Source organism: Pseudophryne corroboree, chromosome 1 (genome assembly GCF_028390025.1).
Source record: "Pseudophryne corroboree isolate aPseCor3 chromosome 1, aPseCor3.hap2, whole genome shotgun sequence".
NCBI lineage: Eukaryota > Metazoa > Chordata > Amphibia > Anura > Myobatrachidae > Pseudophryne > Pseudophryne corroboree.
The window spans coordinates 511505048-511531921 of record NC_086444.1 but is presented as its reverse complement, the minus strand read 5'-3'; the positions used below and the strand labels follow the sequence as shown (position 1 = coordinate 511531921).

The 26874-nt window shown below is 46.5% G+C and overlaps 1 protein-coding gene across 3 annotated transcripts in view; it reads left to right on the top strand.

Moving 5' to 3' along the window:
- Nucleotides 1-210: 210 nt before the first annotated feature.
- The window catches only part of ENTREP1 (endosomal transmembrane epsin interactor 1), a 333779-nt gene continuing 307115 nt past the window's right edge, over nt 211-26874 (top strand). For all 3 annotated transcript variants that reach the window (XM_063913909.1, XM_063913908.1, XM_063913907.1), the window contains exon 1: nt 211-911. In XM_063913909.1, coding sequence (XP_063769979.1) covers nt 543-911 — 369 coding nt within the window. In that variant the 5' untranslated portion in view covers nt 211-542. The remainder of the gene's footprint in view (nt 912-26874) is intronic.

Here is a 26874-nt window from a genome sequence, read left to right as displayed (position 1 = left end):
AAATTTTATAATTAATTAATTATTAACGATTAGCCTTGACGTTTGGGACATCGGATTAATGCATCTGATTGGCGTATTATTCTTGTTAAAAGGTTTATGCCGGGATCTGTTACTTTTCTATACACACCCTCTCTGATACTGGGCCAGAATATGTGAAACTGTAGCACTGCTCCCCTCCTACTAATCACTGGAGTTATTTTAAAACTTCTATGTCGGAGAGTCCGCTAGCAACAACACTGGAGACAGGGAAGGGGGTGGCAGGGAGAGGAGGAATATGCTAGCGAGGGATAAACAGCACAGGAAGTAACTGGCATACATGGAGAGAGATAAAAGGGACGGAGGAAACAGAGGGCTCTCCCGGAGGCACGTATATAAGCTATGCGTACAGGGTGGCGCTGAATCAGTGCCATGCCATGAGTTTGCCATATCAGTGCTGTGAGGAGAACGTATTGGGCTGGCTGTTTTCTATCTGATCAGGTTTCTCCTTTCCAGTTTCCGCCCTCCCCTTTCCACTGCTACTGCCACCCTCCCCTCCTGGCCGAATGATGTCTCTCCCAGTGCTGCTTCCTGGCTCCTGCTGTCCCATGGCCGGGCTTTCTTCTTCCATGGGCAACGCTGCACCCTCTTCTTCTCCAGCCGGCGATCCATCTCTGCACCGTCCACGCAGGATCCGTGGGGTGCTTCAGTCCCCTCGATGTTCTGCCTCTCTTAGCCTGTGCCCCCCTCCGGCTCCTACCTCTAGCAGGCGCCGGGCTGGATCCGGACTGACCGTGCCAGGCAGACCTCTGCTTTCCCTGGGCTTGTTGCAGCTCATACTGGGATGCTGCACTGTGGCTCTCAGTTTTGGGGCTCTGTCACTCAGCAAGACACCCCAGATCAGGAGTTCGTGCCCCTTCTGGGCTGGGTCTTCGGTGAGTACAAAGCACCTGCTGCATGAGCTCACATGATGCCTGGGCTGTGTGCTGCTAGTGTGGGATGATGACTCGGGAAAGTTCGTCACTGTTGTTGTATAGTATGACTTGTTTGCCTGCTCCTGTCTGAAGCCCCCATTGCACTAGTCTGCTCAAATCAAAAACAGAGTGTGAGACTTCCAGGACATAGTTATTATATACGTTATCTAAGCACTTTTGTTTCTTTGTCCATAAATAATGATAAAATACAAATTAGTTTATTATCCCATGTTTTACATTAGTAATAGAAACGGAGTAAAACTTTATGTTTAAGCTGGAGATATACTGTATATTTGTGTGACAGATATACCACTCTTGGGTGTGTGGTCGCACTCTGATATTTGGTGTGTGTTGTGCTGCAGGAGGTAGAAGGGTGGAGTGCTTCCAACAAGGTGTGTGTGTGTATATGTATATATATATATATATATATATATATATATATATATATATATATATATATATATATATATATATATATATATATATACACAGACACACTAAATATATATATATATATATATATATATATATATATATACAGACACACTAAATATATATACACACACAGACACACTAAATATATATATATATATATATATGTATGTGTGTATATATATATATATATATATACACAGACACACTATATATATATATATATATATATATATATATATATATATATATATATATATATATATATATATATATATATATATATATATATAGTGTATGTCATGGTCCGCACAACACTGTCCACATCTCATGCAGGGTGCCCGGTTTGGGGTCATTCACAATAGATACTACCACACCATGAGGCTCCAACTGGGACTTATGTTGTAGAAGAAACCAGCACTCCTTCAATATCCAAAAACATTTTTGGATATTGAAGGAGTGCTGGTTTCTTCTACAACATAAGCCCCAGTTGGAGCCTCATGGTGTGGTAGTATCTAATATATATTATACATACATACATACATACATACATACATACATACATACATACATACATACATACATATTGAGTATCCCTTATCCAAAATGCTTGGGACCAGAGGTATTTTGGATATCTGATTTTTCTGTATTTTGGAATAATTGCACACCATAATGAGATATCATGGTGATGGGACCTAAATCTAAGCACAGAATGCATTTTTGTTACATATACACCTTATACACACAGCCTGAAGGTAATTTTAGCCAATATTTTTTGTAACTTTGTGCATGAAACAAAGTATGTGTATATTCACACAATTCATTTATGTTTCATATTCACCTTATACACACAGCCTGAAGGTCATTTAATACAATATTTTTAATAACTTTGTGTATTAAACAAAGTTTGTGTACATTGAGCCATCAAAAAACAAAGATTTCACCATCTCACTCTCACTAAAAAAAGTCCGTATTTCGGAATATTCCGTATTTCAGAATATTTGGATATGGGATACTCAACCTGTGTGTATATAATCAATGAAAGAGGCTGCACTCTGAGTCTTTTGAATCAAAAAGTGGCTTTAGTGCATAAAGTGCTACATCAACGTTTCGGGGTACTAGCTAGACCCCTTCATCAGGATAGTGTGCAGTACAAAACACTGCACTGCACACTATCCTGATGAGGGGGTCTAGTACCCCAAAACGTTGATGTAACACTTTATGCACTAAAGCCACTTTTTGATTCAAAAGACTCCAAGTGCAGCCTCTTTCATTGACTTAGTGGAGGGCACCGGAGCAAGCTAGCCCAAGGGGCAGTCCGAGTGCCGGCGCTTGTGTGTGTGTGTGTGTGTGTGTGTGTGTGTGTGTGTATATGTATATATATATATATATATATATATATATATATATATATATATATATATATATATATATATATAACTTGTGGTAGGTCCGGCACTCCAATAACTGAAGAGAATGTGTCCTGTTGCCTTCACTGTCCAAATGGATAAATACAATCAAGCGATGTGCGGCACTCAGGTATTGAAATAAATAGTCACCACTATCTGTCCGTCTTCAACGTTTCAATTTTTACTTTCCTGATGACAATTTTTTGAGTAAAAATTGAAACGTTGAAGACGGACAGATAGTGGTGACTATTTATTTCAATACCTGAGTGCCGCACATCGCTTGATTGTGTATATATATATATATATATATATAATGCCACAGTGGCTGTTATTCGTTGTGATGTGGTCCTGATGACGGGGTTCTGACCTCGAAAGTACTTGACCGAATTTGAATACATCATTTTGCTATACCTTGCTGACTCTGAGTGCCTCCTCTTTTTTGCATTGGATACCTCTTTTTGGGTGTTAGCACCGGAGCACGTTGATATTGTACATGGAGTGCCGGCATATTGTGGATTCTATATATATATATATATATATATATATATATATATATATATATATATATATATATATATATATATATATATATATATATATATATATATATATATATATATATATATATATATATATATATATATATATATTTTATTAGTGGTGGGCAACGATTAAAAATTCTAATCGCGATTAATCGCATGATTTTCTCCGATTAATCGCGATTAATCGCATTGTTATGCGCAAGATTCAATAATGAATTCAAAATTAGTGTATTGCGCTCCTGACTGGCTGCCAGTCCTCGAGTTCCGATTGGCTCGCTAGCGGCCAGCAATACACTTTAAATGGCACCGGCGCTGTCACGGTCTCCATGGCTGCCAGATATGCATTGCCTCACAGTGCCAGATACACATTGCCCCACAGTGCCAGATGCACAAATACCCCCACTGTGTCAGATATACATTGCCCCCCAGTGCCGGATACAGAAAGTCCCCCACAGTGCCAGATATGCCCACAGTGCCAGATACACATGTCCCCCCAGTGCCAGATATCCCCCAGTGCCAGATAAGCCCCCAGTTCCAGGTATACATGCCCCCCCCAGTGCCAGATATCCCTCAGTGCCAGGTATACATGCCCCCCCCCAGTGCCAGATATCCCTCAGTGCCAGGTATACATGCCCCCCCCCCCCAGTGCCAGATATCCCTCAGTGCCAGGTCCCCTGCTACTCACCGCTGCCGCTGCTGTCCTGTCTGTGTGAGGGGAGGAGAGTGCAGCCTGCGCCTCTCCTTCCCCTCAGTCTCCGGCGGGTGCGGTGGGCAGCAGTAGAGGCAGGGAGGGAAGAGGAGCGGCGGCCGACAGTGTTATTATTAGTAAAGAGCCGTCCGTGAGCCAATCGGAGGTCACGGGCCGCAGCCAATCAGGAGCTGCCAAATGGCAGCTCCTGATTGGCTGCCGGTCCGTGACCTCCGATTGGCTCACGGACGGCATTGTAGTTAGAAAAGCGCTGCGGCGTTAAAATAATTGTCGCCGTTAATTAGTTAATGCGTTAACGCGATATTAACGCGTTAACTTGCCCAGCCCTAATAAATATATATATATATATATATATATATATATATATATATATATATATATATATATATATATATATATATATATCTCTATCTATCTCTATCTATCTATCTCAAAAAAATAAAGGGAACACTAAAATAACACATCCTAGATCTGAATGAATGAAATATTCTTATTAAATACTTTGTTCTTTACATAGTTGAATGTGCTGACAACAAAATCACACAAAAATTATCAATGGAAATCAAATTTATTAACCCTGGATTTGGAGTCACCCTCAAAATTAAAGTGGAAAAACACACTACAGGCTGATCCAACTTTGACGTAATGTCCTTAAAACAAGTCAAAATGAGGCTCAGTAGTGTGTGTGGCCTCCACGTGCCTGTATGACCTCCCTACAACCCACACAAGTGGCTCAGGTAGTGCAGCTCATCCAGGATGGCACATCAATGCGAGCTGTGGCAAGAAGGTTTGCTGTGTCTGTCAGCGTAGTGTCCAGAGCATGGAGGCGCTACCAGGAGATAGGCCAGTACATCAGGAGATGTGGAGGAGGCCGTAGGAGGGCAACAACCCAGCAGCAGGACCGCTACCTCCGCCTTTGTGCAAGGAGGAACAGGAGGAGCACTGCCAGAGCCCTGCAAAATGACCTCCAGCAAGCCACAAATGTTCATGTGTCTACTCAAACGATCAGAAACAGACTTCATGAGGGTGGTATGAGGGCCCGACGTCCACAGGTGGGGGTTGTGCTTACAGCCCAACACCGTGCAGGACGTTTGGCATTTGCCAGAGAACACCAAGATTGGCAAATTCGCCACTGGCGCCCTGAGCTCTTCACAGATGAAAGCAGGTTCTCACTGAGCACATGTGACAGACATGACAGAGTCTGGAGACGCCAAGGAGAACGTTCTGCTGCCTGCAACATCCTCCAGCATGACCGGTTTGGCAGTGGGTCAGTAATGGTGTGGGGTGGCATTTCTTTGGGGGGCCGCACAGCCCTCCATGTGCTCACCAGAGGTAGCCTGACTGCCATAGGTACCGAGATGAGATCCTCAGACCCCTTGTGAGACCATATGCTGGTGCGGTTGGCCCTGGGTTCCTCCTAATGCAAGACAATGCTAGACCTCATGTGGCTGGAGTGTGTCAGCAGTTCCTGCAAGACGAAGGCATTGATGCTATGGACTGGCCCGCCCGTTCCCCAGACCTGAATCCAATTGAGCACATCTGGGACATCATGTCTCGCTCCATCCACCAACGCCACGTTGCACCACAGACTGTCCAGGAGTTGGCGGATGCTTTAGTCCAGGTCTGGGAGGAGATCCCTCAGGAGACCATCCGCCACCTCATCAGGAGCATGCCCAGGCGTTGTAGGGAGGTCATACAGGCACGTGGAGGCCACACACACTACTGAGCCTCATTTTGACTTGTTTTAAGGACATTACGTCAAAGTTGGATCAGCCTGTAGTGTGTGTTTCCACTTTCATTTTGAGGGTGACTCCAAATCCAGACCTCCATGGGTTAATAAATTTGATTTCCATTGATAATTTTTGTGTGACTTTGTTGTCAGCACATTCAACTATGTAAAGAACAAAGTATTTAATAAGAATATTTCATTCATTCAGGTCTAGGATGTGTTATTTTAGTGTTCCCTTTATTTTTTTGAGCAGTGTGTGTGTGTGTGTGTGTGTGTGTGTATGTGTGTATATATATATATATATATATATATATATATATATATATATATATATATATATATATATATATATATATATATATATATTATTTCTCTCTTACGTCCTAGAGGATGCTGGGGTCCATATTAGTACCATGGGGTATAGACGGGTCCACCAGGAGCCATGGGCACTTTAAGACTTTAATAGTGTGGGCTGGCTCCTCCCTCTATGCCCCCCCTACCAGACTCTGTTTAGAAAATGTGCCCGGAGGAGCCGGTCACAGCTAGGGGAGCTCCTGGAGCTTCTTTGTTTTTTTTTTGTTTTTTTTTAAGAGTAATTAGGCACTGGCAACAGCCTCCCTGCTTCGTGGGACTTAGGGGGGGGAGTAGTGTCCAACCCGCTGAGGTTAATGGACACTATCTCCGCTGACAGGACACTGAGCTACTGAAGGTGATGATCGTTAGCCCCTGAGGCGACCACTCACTCCTGCAGCATGCCGCCACCCCCTAACAGAGCCAGAAGATCGAGGTGATGAGTGTGTCACCGGTGACCCGATAAGCGGGGAGCCGGTGTGCATGGCGGCTACAGGGTTGGAGCGCAGTACTAACACTGCGCTTCGGAAGGCTCAGTGGTACAGGTGCGGCGCTGTGTGGGGCGCCCTGGGCCAGCGCAATACCCTTACAACTGGTCACTCACGCTATCGGGGGCTTTGGTAACGCTTCTAGCGCCATTACCTCAGGCCAGTATAAATATTGAAAGTGCGGGAAGACGCGCCATGTTTGGGGGGTGGAGCTTCTCAGAGCGGACCCAGCAGCTCACCAGCGCCATTTTCTCCCTGCAGATCCACACTCTGAGATGCTGACAGGGAGCGCTGACCCTCCACGACTCCAGCTATATTTTGCGGTACCAAGGGGGTTGTAGAAGGTGGGGGGGGGGGGGAGACTGTCTATTAACTGTGTGGTTCTATTAAGGGTACACAGTCAGCGCCAGACAATTATTCTATAACTGCCTACTGAGAAGCTGTGTGTGCTGGCTCCAAACTCTGTGTTTCTCTGAAGTTACTTATGGGGAAACTGTGTCTGACACTTTCCTGTGTGTGTGTGTATGCAACTTTCTCACATAACCATGTCCAGGGACTCTGTGTCTTGTGTGGCAGAATATGTATCTTCTCCAGAGGAATCCATTCCATGTACACAGGAATGTAATATTTTGTCTCAGCCTTCTGAATCCGAGCCCCATTGGGCAGCTTCTATTAAGGGAATGATATCCCAGATTTCTACTAGGATTTCGCATTATGAGATGGAATCACAGATTTTAAAACAATCTGTGGAGGTTTTGTCTGGTTCTGTCCCCACTACCTCAAAATCCCCTGATGTTTCCAAGAAACGTGCGCTTGCTCAGATTATGCAAGTCGACATAGACACCTACTCTGACACGGCAGAGGGTGATGAGGATATGCAGGGGAGGGGGGGGGGGGTTGAGGTGAGGCTTCCCTGGCAAGAGGGGTGCAACTCATGATTGAGGTTATTAGGGATGTGTTACACATTACTGACAAACCACCTGAACAGGTAGAGGAGGCTTACTTTAATGACATTAAGAAAGCCTCCCTGACCTTCCCTGCATCTGAGGAATTAAACGCATTATTTGAAAAATCCTGGGAAAATCCAGAGAAAAAATTCCAGATCCCAAAGAGGGTTCTTGTGGCTTTTCCTTTCCCTGAGGATGATAGGAAAAAGTGTGAAAACACACCTATAGTAGACGCTTCTGTATCTAGACTGTCTAAAAAGGTGGTTTTACCTGTCCCTGGGTCTACCGCTTTGAAAGAACCAGCAGACCACAAGATTGAAACTACGCTCAAATCCATATACACTGCTTCAGGAGTGGCATTAAGGCCCACTATTGCCTGTGCATGGATTTCTAAAGCCATAGTAAAGTGGTCAGGCACATTACTAGAGGACTTAGATTCTATGGATAGAAGTGACGTTGAATTGTTTTTACGTAACATACAGGATTCGGCGGGTTACATGGTGGAGGCCATGAAGGACCTGGGTAATCTGACTGCAAGGACATCGTCCATGGCTGTCTCAGCATGCAGGGGACTCTGTCTACGCCAGTGGTCTGCAGACGCGGAATCCAGGAGAAGTGTGGACAACCTACCCTTCACAGGTCAGACTCTATTTGGGGAAGCATTGGATGTGTGGATTTCCACGGCAACCGCTGGTAAGTCAGCCTTTCTTCCCTCAGCCTCTCAGATGACGAAGAAACCTTTTTCTACATCCTCTATGCAGTCCTTTCGGTCTGCAAAAGCTAAAAAGTCCAAGACTCCTACCACTTTCTTCAGAGGTGGGCGAGCAAAATCCAAAAAACCAGCACCTGCAGGTTCCCAAGACCAGAAACCTGCCGCTGTGTCCTGAAAATCCTCAGCATGATGGTGGACCTCCCTGCCTGGAGAACGGGCAGGTGGGAGCGAGACTCAGACGTTTGTCACGTCTAGGTGTCATCCAATCTGGATCCCTGGGTACAGGATACTATGTCCCAGGGGTACAAACTGGAGTTTCAAGAGCTCCCACACCACAGGTTCTTCAAATCAGGCTTGCCAGCTTTGCTGACAGGGCTATCCTTCAGGAAGCCATTCAAAAATTGGAAAGGTCAGATGTAATTGTTCTAGTTCCACCTCATCTTGTAAACCAGGGTTACTATTCAAACCTATTTGTGGTACCGAAACCGGATGGTTCGGTCAGGCCAATTTTGAACCTGAAGTCGCTAAACCCTTATAGGAGGGAGTTCAAGTTCAAAATGGAGTCTCTGAGACGGCGATCTCAGGGCTGGAGGAGGGAGAGTTTTTGGTGTTCTTAGACATCAAGGATGCGTACCTCCACATTCCGATTTGGCCGTCACACCAGGCTTATCTCAGATTTGCGCTGTTGGACTGTCGCTATCAGTTCCAGGCACTTCCGTTTGGCCTCTCCACAGCACTGAGGGTAATGGCAGAGATGATGATTCTCCTCCACTGGCAGGGGGTGAATATAGGCCCTCATTCCGAGTTGTTCGCTCGGTATTTTTCATCGCATCGCAGTGAAAATCCGCTTAGTACGCATGCGCAATGTTCGCACTGCGACTGCGCCAAGTAACTTTACTATGATGAAAGTATTTTTACTCACGGCTTTTTCTTCGCTCCGGCGATCGTAATGTGATTGACAGGAAATGGGTGTTACTGGGCGGAAACACGGCGTTTCAGGGGCGTGTGGCTGAAAACGCTACCGTTTCCGGAAAAAACGCAGGAGTGGCCGGGGAAACGGTGGGAGTGCCTGGGCGAACGCTGGGTGTGTTTGTGACGTCAACCAGGAACGACAAGCACTGAACTGATCGCACAGGCAGAGTAAGTCTGGAGCTACTCTGAAACTGCTAAGTAGTTAGTAATCGCAATATTGCGAATACATCGGTCGCAATTTTAAGAAGCTAAGATTCACTCCCAGTAGGCGGCGGCTTAGCGTGTGTAACTCTGCTAAATTCGCCTTGCGACCGATCAACTCGGAATGAGGGCCATAATTCCTTATCTGGACGATCAGCTGATAAAGGCACAGTTCAGGGAGAGGTTGTTTCAGTCCATTGCACTCGCGATTCGACTGCTCAGGGAACATGGATGGATCCTGAATCTTCCCAAGTCACATTTGGAGCCGACTAGCAGATTGTCTTTCCTGGGGATGATCCTCGACACGGAAGTGCAGAGGGTGTTTCTACCAGTGGAGAAAGTGTTGGTGATCCAAACTATGGTCCGGGATGTTTTGAAGCCTTCCCGGGTATCTTTTTTTTATCAGTGCATTCGCCTTCTGGGGAAGATGGTTGCCTCCTACGAGGCTCTTCAGTACGGAAGATTTCATGCACGGTCCTTCCAACTGGATCTCCTGGACAAGTGGTCAGGGTCTCATCTGCACATGCACCAGAGGATACGTCTGTCGCCAAAAGCCAGGATTTCACTCCTGTGGTGGCTACAATTGCCTCACCTTCTAGAGGGCCGCAGGTTCGGTATTCAAAACTGGATCCTTCTAACCACGGATGCAAGTCTCAGAGGTTGGGGAGCAGTCACCCAAGGCAGTGCCAGATTAAGGACCGCATGGGCCTGGAGCTGAAATTTATGAAGGGCCTATAATATACTGTCGCAGAGGGTGTGACCAGCAACAGCAGGGTTGTGACTATGGGTAGAGCCCTTATACACAATACGCCATGTAGAGCCCCTTTTATTCACGTTATGCCAGGTAGAGCCCCTTTCTTTTATTGACGTTATGCCAGGTGGAGCTCCTTTTATACATGTATCGCCAGGTAGAGCCTGTTATACAAACTGCACCAGGTAGCACCTTATACACATAGCAACAGGTAGCCCATTATACAAATTGCACTAGCTAGCCGTCACTCACCATTCGGCGCCTGTGGTCCCCCGACTCTATGTACTTGTCATACTCCCGCGATGGGGTGCAGGCAGCGTGAAGTGGCCAGGATGGGGGGCGGCCGGACGGAGCAGGTAGTGGTGGGGAGCACTGTGGTGCAGGCAGCAGACGGGTGCTGATGGCACTGGCGGGGGCCTCAGGCCGCAGTGATCTGGGTGCCCGCCCTGCTAGCCCGCACCTAAAACCGCCACTGCCAGGATCCCCTGAGCTGGACGAGTAGCGACCCTCCCAACGCTTCTCCACCCAGTGCACATAGTGCATCCGAATGCACATGGACTGAGCGTGCATAGACGTGTAGATCACCCGCCTGAGCATAGCCTCCAATGTGAGCAACCCAGAGTCTGTGCACGCAACCACCCCCACCAACATGCCCATGTCACCACACACGCACAGTCTGTTCCCCCACCCACTCCCTACACACACAATCTGTTTACCCAGTCCCTACACACACACAACCCAGTCCCTACACACACACACACACACACACACACACACACACACACACACACACACCCTGTTCCCCAGTCCCTACATATATACACACACGTCACACACACACAGCCTGTTCCCCAGTCCCTACACACACACACTCACACCCTGTTCCCCAGTCCCTACACACACACACACACACACACACACACACACACACCCTGTTCCCCAGTCCCTACACACACACACACACACACACACACACACACACCCTGTTCCCCAGTCCCTACACACACACACACACACACACCCTGTTCCCCAGTCCCTACATACACACACACACACACACACACACACACACACACACACACACACACACACCCCCCCTGTTCCCCAGTCCCTACACACACACACACACACACACACACCCTGTTCCCCAGTCCCTACACACACACACACACACACACACACACACACACACACACCCTGTTCCCCAGTCCCTACACACACACACACACACACACACACACACACATACAGCCTGTTCCCCAGTCCCTACATACACACACACACACACACACACACACCCTGTTCCCCAGTCCCTACACACACACACACACACACACACACACACACACACACACCCTGACCCTGTTCCCCAGTCCCTACATATATACACACACACACACACACACACACACACACACACCCTGTTCCCCAGTCCCTACACACACACACACACACACACCCTGTTCCCCAGTCCCTACATATATACACACACACACACACACACACACACACACACACACACACACACACACCCTGTTCCCCAGTCCCTACATATATATACACACACACACACACACACACACACACACACACACACACACACACACACCCTGTTCCCCAGTCCCTACACACACACACACACACACACACACACACACACACACACACACACTGTTCCCCAGTCCCTACACACACACACACACACACACACACACACACACACCCTGTTCCCCAGTCCCTACATATATATATATTATACACACACACACACACACACACACACCCTGTTCCCCAGTCCCTACACACACACACACACACACACACACACACACACACACACACACACACACACACACTTTCCCCAGTCCCTACACATACAAAGGGTGGTCTTCAGTATGCCGACTGTCGGGATCCCGGCGCACAGTATACCAGCGCCGGCATACCGACACTTTTTTTCTCCCTCGTGGGGGTCCACGACCCCGCTGGAGGGAGAATACAGCCACCGTGCCCGCAGTGTGGCGAGTGCAGTGAGCCCGCAAGGGGCTCATTTGCACTTGCCACGCTGTTGGTATGCCGGCGGTCGGGCCGCCGGCATACCATACTACAACCCATACAAATACATACACACAAAAAGCCTGTTTCCCCCAGCCCTCCCCCCCCCCACACACACGCACACAGCTTGTCCCCTCCAGTCACCATACACACACACTCAGCCACCCTGTTCACTCCATTCCCTACACACAACTCCAGCCTGTCCCTTCCAACACACATACCCTGTTCCCAACAGCCCTCTCACTCTCCCCCGTTTCCCCCAGTCACTGAGCTATGCAGAAAAAGTCGGGGGCGTGGCCTAATCACGGACCCGTGACCACGCCCTCTTGGGGGGGGGGGACCCTACCATTTAGCAAGCACCACTAGCCGGGACGGCAGAGGGGTCACAGGACTGGACCAGCGGCTAAGTCACTGTTACCCTGCGTCCCGGCAGGCAAGTACACCGATGGCTGCTGCTATTGTACCCAGTGGAGGGGAGGCACGGTGCCTGTGTGAGATCATGGTGCAGGGGAGGAGCAGAGAAATCTTTCAACGCAGGGAGGACTTCTGAGGCTGTTTAGTGCTGCTGACTTGCTGTAATAGGAAAAACATTTTTTCCTGTTACCAGCAGCAGGGATCCTGTGGGCCTATTTTGATGGGGAGGCCTGGAGCTGCAGCTCCATCCGCCCCATTGTTAATCCAGCCCTGACCCAAGGGGAAACCTTCCAAGTGAGGTGGTCAAGTCTGGGATCCATTTGCCAATCAACATTCTGGAACTAAGGGCCGTGTACAAGCGGCACATCTTCTACAAGATCGGGCCATTCAGGTGCAGTCGGACAGTGTAACGGCGGTGGCCTACATAAACCGATAGGGCGGAACGAAGAGCAGAGCTGCAATGTTAGAGGTAAAAAGAATCCTCCTCTGGGCAGAAAGGCACGCGTTGGTGATGTCAGCAATCTTCATTCCGGGAGTGGACAACTGGGAAGCGGACTTCCTCGGCAGACACGATCTCCATCCAGGAGAGTGGGGCCTCCATCCGGAGATGTTCACGGAGGTGACAAATCTTTGGGGTGTACCTCAAATAGATATGATGGCCTTCCGTCTCAACAAGAAGCTTCGGCGGTACTGTTCCAGGTCAAGAGATCCACAAGCAGTGGCAGTGGGCCCCCTGGTAACTCCGTGGGTGTTCCAGTCAGTGTACGTATTTCCTCCACTTCCACTCATTCCAAGGATTCTAAAACTCGTAAATAGAACAGGAGTTCAGGCAATTCTCATTGCTCAGGAATGACCAAGAAGGGCTTGGTACGCGAATCTTCTGGATCTACTGCTGGAAGACCCGAGGCCTCTTCCTCTTCGGGAGGGCCTGCTGCAACAGGGGCTGTTCGCTTATCAAGACTTACCACGGCTACGTTTGACGGTCTGGAGGTTGAACTCCAGATATTAGCTCGGAATGGCATTCCGAACAAGGTCATTCCTACCCTGATACAGACTAGGAAAGGAGTAACGTCTAAACATTACCATCGCATTTGGAAAAAGTATGTCTCTTGGTGTGAATCCAAGCAGTTTCCTACGGTTGAGTTTCAACTGGGACGGTTTCTCCTCTTCCTGCAAGCAGGTGTAGATATGGGCCTGAGTTTGGGATCCATAAAGGTCCAGATTTCGGCCCTATCCGTTTTCTTCCAGAAACAACTGGCTTCCCTCCCTGTGGTTCAGACTTTCTTGAAAGGGGTTCTGCACATCCAGCCTCCCTTTGTGCCGCCTACGGCACCCTGGGATCTTAATGTGGTGTTACAGTTCCTCCAATCGGATTGGTTCGAGCCTCTACAGGAGGTTGAGGTCAAGTTCTCACGGGAAGGCTGTCACTTTGTTGGCCTTAGCTTCTGCTAGACGTGTCTCGGAGTTGGGGGCTTTGTCTTGTAAAAGCCCCTACTTAATCTTCCGTGAAGATAGAGCTGAGCTCCAGACACGTCAGCAGTTCCTTCTAAAGTTTGTGTCGGCTGTTCATATCAACCAAACTATTGTGGTGCCAGTTGCTACTGACTCCTCAATTTCGTCAAAGTCCTTGGATGTTGTAAATGCTCTGAAAATCTATGTGAAGAGGACTGCTCATCACAGAAAATCGGACTCTCTGTCCTGTATGATCCCAAGAAAATTGTGTGTCCTGCGTCTAAGCAGACTATCTCTCGCTGGATCAGGGTTACTATCCAGCATGCATATTCTATGGCAGGATTGCCATGTCCCAAATCTGTTAAGGCCCACTCTACTCGTAAGGTGGGTTCTTCCTGGGCGGCTGCCAGGGGTGTCTCGGCTATACAGCTTTGCCGAGCGGCTACTTGGTCTGGGTCGAACACGTTTGCTAAGTTCTACAAGTTCGATACTTTGGCTACTGAGGACTTAAGGTTTGAATCTGTTCTGTAGGAGCCTCCGCACTCTCCCTCCCATTCTGGGAGCTTTGGTACATCCCCATGGTACTAATATGGACCCCAGCATCCTCTAGGACGTAAGAGAAAATAGTATTTTAATTACCTACCGGTAAATCCTTTTCTCGTAGTCCGTAGAGGATGCTGGGCTCCCGCCCAGCGCTTCGTGATCCTGCATTGGTTACTTGGTTCAGTACTGCTTTGTTCTTGGTTAAGTACTGTTTTGTTACCTGGTTAAGTATTCTTGTAAAGCAGTTGCTGAGTTTTCGAATTGGTTTGCCTTGTATGTGTGAGCTGGTGTGAATCTCGCCACTATCTGTGTAAAGTCCCTCTCTCGAAGTTGTCTGTCTCCTCGGGCACAGTTTCTAAACAGTCTGGTAGGAGGGGCATAGAGGGAGGAGCCAGCCCACACTATTAATTTCATGTGTGTTCTAAGAAAATTTTCTCCACAATGTGGGTTTTTGTTGTTGTTTAGCACCTATATGTATACCCTCACACCAAGAAAACACCCGAAAAGAAAAATGGCCAGTGGCCTAAGGAGAGAGAATTGACAGCATAGGAAAGGAATGAGTTAAACATCTTGTGAGGGGTGGACCAAGCTGGAAGGAAAGTACAGCCCTTGGGAAAAGGGGAGGGTTAGTATATATAGGGAAGGATAGGCTATTTTGTCTCTCTCTGGTTGGTGAATTTACCTCCCGCCCTGTTGGTAGAGGTTCTGGCACGGAGTGCCTTGGCATTGAATTGTTGGCTGGTTTTATCGTTGGCTATTTATTGGCGGAAAAGAACGGCAGTTTGTAGTTGTATGGTAAGCTGTAGTGATTTACAGTTTGATTTGGTTTAGGTGCACTCACCTCCATCGACTTATTGGCCGCTCGACCACCCGACCGGGAGGCAGCGGAATGGGCACCCATCAGGGTGGGAAGTCACTGTGGGGGTTGAGCTAGCACCTATTATTGTTTTGATAAGTTTGTAGTTAAATTAGGATGTTTTTGATTTTAGCATTTTAAGGTTAGCGTCAGTTTAATAGAGCCGTTCTTTTTTCTGCCACCATATGCCTTCTGAATCGGCATCTTAACAAAGTTTTCATTTACAGGTTTGCTATGGTTAGGGTCAAATAAATAGCTAGCAATTTTTCTGCCAAATTCAAGTCTCCGTGTCTTTATTTCTTGGTATTAGAGGTAACGAATGCTTTACTTAGAATGAAGGGGTCCACCAAATGTCACTAGGATGTTTATTAGATATGATACCAAGACTTTTTATTAAAATTTACATGTACAGTTAATTTTAACATCACAAAACAGCTCAGGAAATCCGTCAGTCTCAACAGTTGGAACAATCACGTTCACCTTTGCAGGCGTTTCGTCAAGATTAATTCTTCAGGGGTTTGTATATAGTATCACACGAAGAAAAAGACCTTCACTAATGAAAGCATCCATATTCAATATACGAGTTAAAATTGATTGAATCAAATGGTCCAACCAGAATCAGAGATATTCTGAACCTGGTTGCTGTGTGAGGTTGTTTCTGGAAGCTGCAGGCTCAATATAAGGACCCTGTCCATAAAAGATATTTATACAGAAAATACAATCATGCTCAGCATAAAGAGCTCTCTAACTGATTCTGGGTGGACCATGTGATACCATATACAACCCCCTGAAGAAGTCATCTTGACGAAATGCGTTGGGTCAAATCAGTTACGGTCTTCTGTCTAGTTCACCACTACACCTTTTTGAGCTCACACCTGCAAATGTGAAGGTGCTAAACAACAATAAAAGAACCCCACATTGCGGAGAAAATTCTCTTGGAACATACATGAAATTAAGATATTGAGCATGTTTTGGGCTATATACTGAGCGCATTTGGTTTTTTGTTGGTTGTAATTGTTTTGTGGAAGCCCACTAACAGGGACTTCTTCCAAATTGCTGCTGGTTATCTGAGCGCAAGGTGAATATGAAAAAAAATAAAATATATATATATATATATTTATTTATTTTAGTGTGTGTATGTGTATATATATATATATATATATATATATATATATATATATATATATATATATATATATATATATGTATGTATATCTCTCTCCAAGCGCAATATAATGGTATGCTAAAATGGCCCCTGTATTGACTAAATAGGATGAAAAATATACAGAATATGAGGAAAAAATAGTTCACAATAGGCTGCTTAATGTGACTCACTTTATAATGCCCTTATTTATCAATACAGGTTGAGTATCCCATATCCAAATATTCCGAAATACGGAATATTCCGAAATACGGACTTTTTTGAGTGAGAGTGAAATAGTGAAACCTTTGTTTTTTGATGGCTCAATGTACACAAACTTTGTTTAATACACAAAGTTATTAAAAATATTGTATTAAATGACCTTCAGGCTGTGTATATAAGGTGTATATGAAACATAAATGAATTGTGTGAATGTACACACACTTTGTTTAATGCACAAAGTTATAAAAAATATTGGCTAAAATTGACTTCAGGCTGTGTTTATAAGGTGTATATGAAACACAAATGCATTCTGTGCTTAGACTTAGGTCCCATCGCCATGATATCTCATTATGGTATGCAATTATTCCAAAATACGGAAAAATCCGATATCCAAAATACCTCTGGTCCCAAGCATTTTGGATAAGGGATACTTAAGGGTATATGCAACTGCGGTCGAATTCCCGAAATTGTCGAATTTCGGGTCATTTTCGACCCAAAAAAAAATTTGCCTATGCAATTCAGTGCTTTCCGACCAAAAAACGGACTTTCAAAATTCGACTTTTTGAAATTCGAATTTTTGCAAATTCGACTTTTCTGCAATGATACAAGTGCTGCAATTCGACCAAAGCATATTCAATTCAAGTTTGGAAATTCGACAGCAGTGCTTTTAGACAGCAAATTCGTCATTTTCAATCCGCCACACTTTGGAGGGTGAAAACAAATAAAAAAATTTTAAACATGTTTTTTTTTTTTTGGGGAATAGCAGATCTATTTATATTAGAAGGGATTAGGTACTTTTTTTTTTTTTTTTTTGGAGGCACAAATATTATTTATATATTTTTTAAAATATTATTTTTTATTTATTTATTTTTTTATTGCTGGAACGGTAAAATCCTAAAAAAAAATGGCGTGGGGTCCCCCCTCCAAAGCATAACCAGCCTCGGGCTCTTCGAGCTGGTCCTGGTTCTAAAAATGCGGGGAAAAAATTGACAGGGGATCCCCCGTATTTTTAAAACCAGCACCGGGCTCTGCGCCTGGTGCTGGTGCCAAAAATACGGGGGACAAAAAGCGTAGGGGTCCCCCGTATTTTTAACACCAGCATCGGGCTCCACTAGCTGGACAGATAATGCCACAGCCGGGGGTCACTTTTATGCCGTGCCCTGCGGCCGTGGCATTAAATATCCAACTAGTCACCTCTGGCCGGGGTACCCTGGGGGAGTGGGGACCCCTTCAATCAAGGGGTCCCCCCCCCAGCCACCCAAGGGCCAGGGGTGAAGCCCGAGGCTGTCCCCCCCCCATCCAATGGGCTGCGGATGGGGGGGCTGATAGCCTTTTGTGATCATGAAAATAATATTGTTTTTTCCAGCAGTACTACAAGTCCCAGCAAGCCTCCCCCGCAAGCTGGTACTTGGAGAACCACAAGTACCAGCATGCGGGAGAAAAGCGGGCCCGCTGGTACCTGTAGTAGTACTACTGGAAAAAAAATACCCAAATAAAAACAGGACACACACACCGTCGACAGTAAAACTTTATTACACACTGCCGACACACACATACTTACCTATGTTCACACGCCGACATCGGTCCTCTTCTCCATGTAGAATCCACGGATACCTGAAAATAAAAGATCAATATACTCACCTCAACCAGGGTCCAGAGATAAATCCACGTACTTGTAGAAAATAACAAACCGGACACCCGACCAAACGGACTGAAAGGGGTCCCACGCTGACACATGGGACCCCTATCCCCGAATGCAGAGAGACCTCTCAGTGACAGCTGTCACTGAAAGGTCTCTAAAGCCAATCAGGAAGCGCAAGTTGCGCTCACCTGATTGGCTGTGCGCTGTCTGAACTCAGACAGCGCATCGCACAGCCCCGTCCATTATATTCAATGGTGGGAACTTAGCGGCTAGCGGTGAGGTCACCCGCCGGTCAGCGGCTGACCGCGGGTTAACCCCACCGCTACCCGCAAAGTTCCCACCATTGAAAGTAATGGAGCGGCTTTGCGATGCGCTGTCTGACAGCACAGACAGCGCACAGCCAATCAGGTGAGCGCCACGGAAGTAGCGCTTCCTGATTGGCTGAAGGGACTTCAGTGACAGGAGTCACGTGATGTACCGGCATTCGGGAGAAAGGGGTCTGATGTGTCAGCATGGGACCCCTTTCAGTCCGGTATGGAGCGGGTATTTGCGTTTTGTTTTTTTTACAAGTACGTGGATTTATCTCTCTGGACCTGGATGTACCTCTGGACGCTGGAAGGTGAGTATAATTTTTTCACAGGTACCTCGGATCGTCGGAGACCGTGGCAGTCGGCGTGTCAACATAGGTAAGTATGTGTGTGTCGGTAGTGTGTAATAAAGTTGTACTATCAAGGTGTGTGTACTGTTTTTATTTGGGTATTTTTTTTCCTGTAGTACTACAGGTACCAGCGGGCCCGCTTTTCTCCCGCATGCTGGTACTTGTGGTTCTCCAAGTACCAGCTTGCGGGGGAGGCTTGCTGGGACTTGTAGTACTACTGGAAAAAACAATATCTTTTTATTATCACAAAAGGCTATCAGCCCCCCCATCCGCAGCCCATTGGATGGGGGGGGACAGCCTCGGGCTTCACCCCTGGCCCTTGGGTGGCTGGGGGGGGGACCCCTTGATTGTAGGGGTCCCCACTCCCCCAGGGTACCCCGGCCAGGGGTGACTAGTTGGATATTTAATGCCACGGCCGCAGGGCACGGCATAAAAGTGACCCCCGGCTGTGGCATTATCTGTCCAGCTAGTGGAGCCCGATGCTGGTGTTAAAAATACGGGGGACCCCTACTCTTTTTGTCCCCCGTATTTTTGGCACCAGCACCAGGCGCAGAGCCCGGTGCTGGTTTTAAAAATACGGGGGATCCCTGCCCAATTTTCCCCCTGCATTTTTAGAACCAAGGACCAGCTCGAAGAGCCCGAGGCTGGTTATGCTTTGGAGGGGGGACCCCACGCCATTTTTTCCCCCGGGTTTTTCCCGTTTTTTCCCGTTTTTTAAAATCGCGGCAAAATCGGCCGATTTTCGCCCGCGATTCTGGCGAATCCGTTTTTCATTGAATATGGTGAATTCCGGAAGCCACCTTCCGGAATTCACCTGTCGAATTAAGTCGAATTAAAAAACGGCGAAAAATTGCCGCGATTCGCCGTGAATTGCATATACCTATTAACCTGTAGTGATAAATTTCACTTTGAGTGATACATTGCACCATCCAATCAGCTCCTAACTTCCATGTCACAGGCTGTGTTTGAAAAATGACAGGAGGTGATTGGCTGGTGCAATTTATCACTCACAGTGGAATTTATCACTCATTGATAAATAAGGCCATAAACATGCAACTGGATAGCAGTATTAGTGAATAAAGAAGTTGACCTTTTTCTGGCGGGGATGTGCTGCTGTCAGTGAGAAAATGCTGCATTGTAATTCTATCACTAGTCTCTCTATTGTTTACAGTTGGCTTTGTTTATAGATGGTGCTGTGACAGTTGGAAATAGTTCACGTGTGCAGTTACACTGGGATGTGTGCGGTCATTGGGAAATAATGCACAGTCGCATGATTTAATGGGTGAGATTCAAATGATCTATCACGCCCAATTTCCTTTCTAAAATGATCTCTGTTATTGCGCCCATAGTAATCAGGTTTAGCTGTGTAAAGGGTTGGGTGCCGCGCTACTCCGGGGGTAGCGAGCTGAAATAATGATACAACGTCCCTGAGGGCAGAAACAGAACGAGTGTGGAAAGGGGTGAAAAGAATTGAATCCCACCCAATGTGTCCAATCATGTCACTGAAGTTTTTTTTTTCTATCATTATACAAAGCCATTTTATAAATATATTTAGCTAGAGAGAGGGGTATTTTATATATACTGTATGACATAAATGTAATTACTGAAAATGCGGCTCAATTTCCATCCAGCTAAGGCCCATAATATTTAATTCATCTATATGATGTATTTGCAGATTTTGAACAGATTGTGTATTAATATTTTGTATCAAAATTGGATCCCTGCCCTCATTCTATATACCATGTTGTTTTTACCCGCGGCTACCACGAGGGCGTGTAAAACGGAGCAGTTCAGTTGTTCCGTTTAGATGCCTGTTAGCCGCGATGATGACATTTCTTCTTGCAGCCTCCTGAGGTGCGAGAAGTCATGCGCGCTAATTCATCGCTTTTGGCGTCCGTATGTGTGTTTGGATGCCCAAAGCAGGACTTTAGACCAGTTTACACAGCCAAACCCCTCTCTGGGCGCAACATACATGTACGCCCAGACAACAAATGAATTGTGACAATTGTTTGGGCGTCTAAACATTCCCGTTTAGACAGGAAACTTAGATGCTCCAAACAATTGAATCGGACCCTCGCCTGAATTTTCCTATAATTAATGTATAGAATGGGGATAGGGATCCAGTTTGGTCTTTCAGCCCACTTGGATGTAGCATCTAGAGCAGGCGTTCCCAACCACGGTCCTCAAGGCACACTAGCAGCCCAGGTTTTAAGGATAGCCATCTATAAGAACTGATGTACTAATTAAGTCACCTGTTATCATGCATGGAGATCACTAAAACCTGGGCTGTTACAGTGTGTACACACTGTGCGATTTTTCTTACGATTTTGACTATATAGTCAAAATCATAAGAAAATATAGTGCATATTACACCTTGTATATAGTCCTTGCAATGCCGATCTGCAGCGCAAGGAAAAATAGACTGTGCAGGCAGCCCAACATTGATTATATCAGTGGGGCTGGGCTCCGGCCACATCGAATAGTTAATGTCGGGGCTGTACAGCACATCCCACCGTGTGTACACGCCAATAGAGTGCTTTGAGGACCAAGGTTGGGAAACACTGATCTAGAGCAGTGGTTAGCAACCGTGGTCCTCAGGTACCCCCAACAGTTCATGTTTTCCAGGTCTCCTCACAGGAGTGCAAGTGAAATAATTTGCTCCACCTGTGGGTCTTTTAAAATGTCAGTGAGTAATGAATACACCTGTTCAACTGCTAGGTGACCTGGAAAACACTGTTGGGGGTACTTGAGGACCGAGGTTGAGAACCACTGATCTAGAGCAGGGGTTCTCAAACTCGGTCCTCAGAACCCCACACAGTGCATGTTTTGCAGGTAACCCAGCAAGTGCACAGGTGTATTAATTACTCACTGACACATTTTAAAAGGTCCACTGGTGGAGCTAATTATTTCACTTGCAATTCTGTGAGGAGACCTGCAAAACATGCACTGTGTGGGGTCCTGAGGACCGAGTTTGAGAACCTGTGATCTAGAGTATATAAATAGGCTTGCCATAATATCCCTTTGAATTATACCCCTTTCACACTGACGAATATTTCCCGGGTTATTGCACATGAACGCGCATCAACCCGGGAATTTGCTCAGTGTGAAAGGGTACTGAAAGAATATCCCGGGTCGAGCGTCCCAGCATTTCATCCCAGGTCCCGACCTGGGTTGAATCCGGAATCAACCCGGGATGCGGTGCAGTGTGAATGAGTAAACCGGGTCAAGTCGACCCGGCACCCGTTCTCTGCATAGGAGGAGGCGGTGCTTGGAGATGATTATCTCCAAGCACCGCCTCCGGTGGTGTTAGCGGTGATGTCACCAACCCGGTAATATGCCGGGTCGGGCCTCAAGTCTGAAGGGGTCTCAAGCCGGGTCGCACCTGGGAAACACCCGTGTACTCATTCCCGGGTGCGACCCGGCTATTGTCAATCTGAAAGGGGTATAACATTTTCTGTAGCTGATTAAAAACAGGTGAAATGCAGGCTTGATTTTAGACACTCGCAGAACCTGTGTAATTCATAGGTGTCCCAAATTATAGTGATATTATGGCAAAAATATATAGGCCAGAGGTTCTCAAACGCTGTCCTCAAGGCACCCCAATGGTCCAGGTTTTAAGTTTATCCATGCTTGGCGACATAATTAGCAATTTGTCAGTTTGCTTTAACCATACGGTGCTGAGCCATGGATATACCTAAAACTTGGACTGTTGGGGTGACTTGAAGACCGCATTTGAGAACCTCTGATGTAGGCTGATATAGAAATAGGCTTACCATACCATACCCTGGGACGCTCATGCATTACTCAGGTTCTGTGGCTGATTAAAACCAGGTGATATGCAGGCTTGAAGTCGGCAGCCACAGAACCTGTGTAATTCATTAGTGTCCCTGTTTAAAGTGATAGTATGGTAAGCCTAAGTATACAGATGTATCCTCTTACATCCTTGCTGCAGTCACGCTAAACAGCCCTTGAAGTCGTGCCATGCCGTGGCGTGACTCAGTAGCAGCTAGCAGCTCCCCCCCCCCGTGAAAATGCATCTTGGTCGCAAAGTAATGTAATATGACACACAAGCAGCCTCTGCTGATTAAAATGGTATACAGCATACCTATATTCTGTGTGTAATTGCGGCTCTGTCTGCATCCAAAATGCTACATTTGTGTCTTCCATGAAAACACTGTAGCATTTTGTATGCAAATACAGTCGCAGTCACATACAGAATATAGGCATGCTGTATAACATTTAATCAGCAGAAGCTGCTTGTGTGTCCTATTACATTACTTGGCATCTAAGACGTATTTTCGGAAAAAAAGATGCTCAGCGCTACAGAGTCATACGGCAATTACACGTTATCTGTAGCTCAACTTGTAGCGCACGGAGCAAAGATGTAAGAGGACACATATGTATACTGTATTTGCGCCTGGTTGCCTTCCCTGTAAAACCATAAGTAGGTACACACATCTAGAAAGTAGTAGGTAGGTGGGGGTGTGGTATACGTGACCGCCGGTCAGAATACCGACGCCGGGAGCCCGGCATCGGAATCCCGGTGGGGGGCGGCGAGTGCAGCAAGCCCCTTGCGGGCTCGATGGCAACCTATGGTTGCCATGGGTTCTATACCTACTGTGTGTGTCGTGGACACCCATGAGTGGGAATAGTCCCTGTTGGTCAGCAAGCCGACCGTCAGTATTGTGAGGGGGCGGTATGTAGGGGGAGGTTATGTGACCGTCGGTCTCCTGACCTCCGGTCACATAACTACATCCCGGTAGGCGGCACTGAGACAACTTGAAAAATATACAACGCAGACCTGTTATGTCAACGTTTCAGAACTTATGTTATTGGTTCATTTGTCAGGAAAGAACCAATAACACTAGTTCTGAAACGTTGATACAACAACAGCTCTGTGTTGTATATTTTTCAAGTCGCCTGAGTGCTGCCTACCTACTCTTTAATATATACATATATGCTAGATCCAAGTTGGCTAAAGGACTTCTGCTGATATCACGACCATGGCACCAGCTCTATTCATCATTGGTAGGAGTCACTGAGACTCATCCTTGCCCGCAGTTGAGCCAACATGCCCTCACTGACCTTTGCCTGTGTGAAAAATCCCCAATACAGCCGAGTTATTTCTCTGTGTTCATAAGTATAGATGCGATTGTAATGCGTACAACTCTGCAGCACCTGTATTGGCGTATCTGATCTGGAACATGCGCTGTATGAAAACATGCAAGATACGCTTCGCAAACAGGTATATGTTGAACTCTACATTAGCTTCTACGTGTACATCCTATAAACTGCCCTGCAGAAGGTAATCTGTGCATGTTTTCATGGAGTGCTTGAAATGGCAGTATATTTATCTCTGTATTCTTTATTAGAAAGAGCGGTGTCACTGTGGTACAGTAGGGTAGGTGTATTAATTGGTATTAGAAGTGGTATTGCCTCACTGGGTAAATGTATGATGCAGTGATAAGAGTGGAGAATTGAGCCAGTGGAGAAGTTGCCCATGGCAACCAATCAGCATTGAAGTAACATTTGTAGTTTGCATACTATAAAATTATACAGAGCAGCTGATTGGTTGCCATGGGCAACTTCTCCACTGGCTCACTTCTCCACTCTTATTTATCACTGCTTCATACATTTACCCCATTATGTGCACTGATGCCACTTCTCTCCCATGTATGAATGCAGGGAAGTGTGCTAAATTCTGTCTATATCAGTGCTGCTATCTACAAGATAACATGATGATATGCGGGGCAATGTGTGAACGGTCAGTGGCTCTGACCCTTCCAATACCTGCAGTTATCAAATTTGGCAGCTGCAGGTGACATTGTTCATTCACCACAGCATGGACAGGGCTGTCGCTCGGCTGTGGCAGCTGCTGGCTTCCATCTGCATGTGAGATCTTGTGAGGCTTGCGAGATCTCTCGCATGCCCAGTGAGCCAGCGAGGAGGAAAGACACTGCGCATTAGCACTAGGCTGATGCGCTGTGGGGGGTCTGGCAGGGATTTTTAATATGAAAATATTAAGGATATTAGGTGTACTTTAGTACAACTGCAGCATCTCCTACCTGCTCAGTGTGATGCAGCTGCATGATAACGGCATACCTCCCAACATGACCCTTTCCAGGAGGGACAAAGTGCACTGTTCCAGGCCTTCCCTATTAATTTATGGTTGCTATCACTTGTGTTGAAACGCCTTTCTTAGCAATCTACCTGTTCAAAACAAGTGTGTTGGCATTCGGAAATTAAGGGGGAAGTCCAGGAACAGAGCATCTTGGCCCTCCTGGAGAGGGTCATGTTGGGAGGTATGTAACGGTGACTCTGTTTTACATGTGCTGAGCCCCTCCAATGAGAGCTCATCGCACACTCTTCTTTCTGACTAGTGCAGTGTCTCGCATGAGCAGCCAGCGTGCAAACCTTCTCTTGTCTGTCACATGACCCCTAAATAAAAGCTGGTCTCTGGGTACATTCATTTCTTATACAAAGACAACAATCTGGATGCACTGTTGGGGGTCTATTTACTAAGCCTTGGATGGAGATAAAATCACTGGAGATAAAGTCCTGGCCAATCGGCACCTAACTGTCATTTTTCAAACGCAGTCTGTGACATGGCAGTTAGGAGCTGATTGGTTGGTGATCTCCAGCAACTTTATCTTCATCCAAGGATTAGTAAATAGACCCCATAGTTTCTAAAACAATATTACTGTTAATGACCTATAATAAAATAGAAATATACAAGACACATATGCACATATGCAATTGAACATCTATAATTAAGAAAATACTGATTCCAGAATCAGTATGAAACACAGCTGAAAATGTGGTCTCTCAAAAGAATATTGTCATAACGACCTGAAGCAATCATGCAGTGCCAACGAAATCATCCGATGGCTGATGCTGAGATCTCGCGCATAAATGTTCCAAGACATGTCAAAGCAAATGAATATGCTTAGTTCAAGCTGTTTGCAAGCTCTGCTAATGTTGCAGTTGCTCTGTACTAAAGTTAGTAATTGTATATCAATCCTCCAATCAAACACAGATAGTGCAAAACTCCAACAGATCATAGAGAAGGATGACTCTCTCTTCACAAATGTAGCTATAGGCTGACTGCTCTCTCACCCATTTCTCTGACGTCCTAAGTGGATGCTGGGACTCCGTAAGGACCATGGGAATAGCGGCTCCGCAGGAGACTGGGCACAACTAAGAAAGCTTTAGGACTACCTGGTGTGCACTGGCTCCTCCCACTATGACCCTCCTCCAGACCTCAGTTAGAATCTTGTGCCCGGCAAAGCTGGATGCACACTAGGGGCTCTCCTGAGCTCCTAGTAAGAAAGTATATTTTAGGTTTTTTATTTTACAGTGAGATCTGCTGGCAACAGACTCACTGCAGCGAGGGACTAAGGGGAGAAGAAGCGAACCTACCTAACTGGTGGTAGCTTGGGCTTCTTAGGCTACTGGACACCATTAGCTCCAGAGGGATCGACCGCAGGAACCGGCCTTGATGTTCGGTCCCGGAGCCGCGCCGCAGCCCCCCTTACAGAGCCAGAAGCAAGAAGTGGTCCGGAAAATCGGCGGCAGAAGACTTCTGTCTTCAACAAGGTAGCGCACAGCACTGCAGCTGTGCGCCATTGCTCCTCATGCACACCTCACACTCCGGTCACTGATGGGTGCAGGGCGCTGGGGGGGGGGCGCCCTGAGGGCATA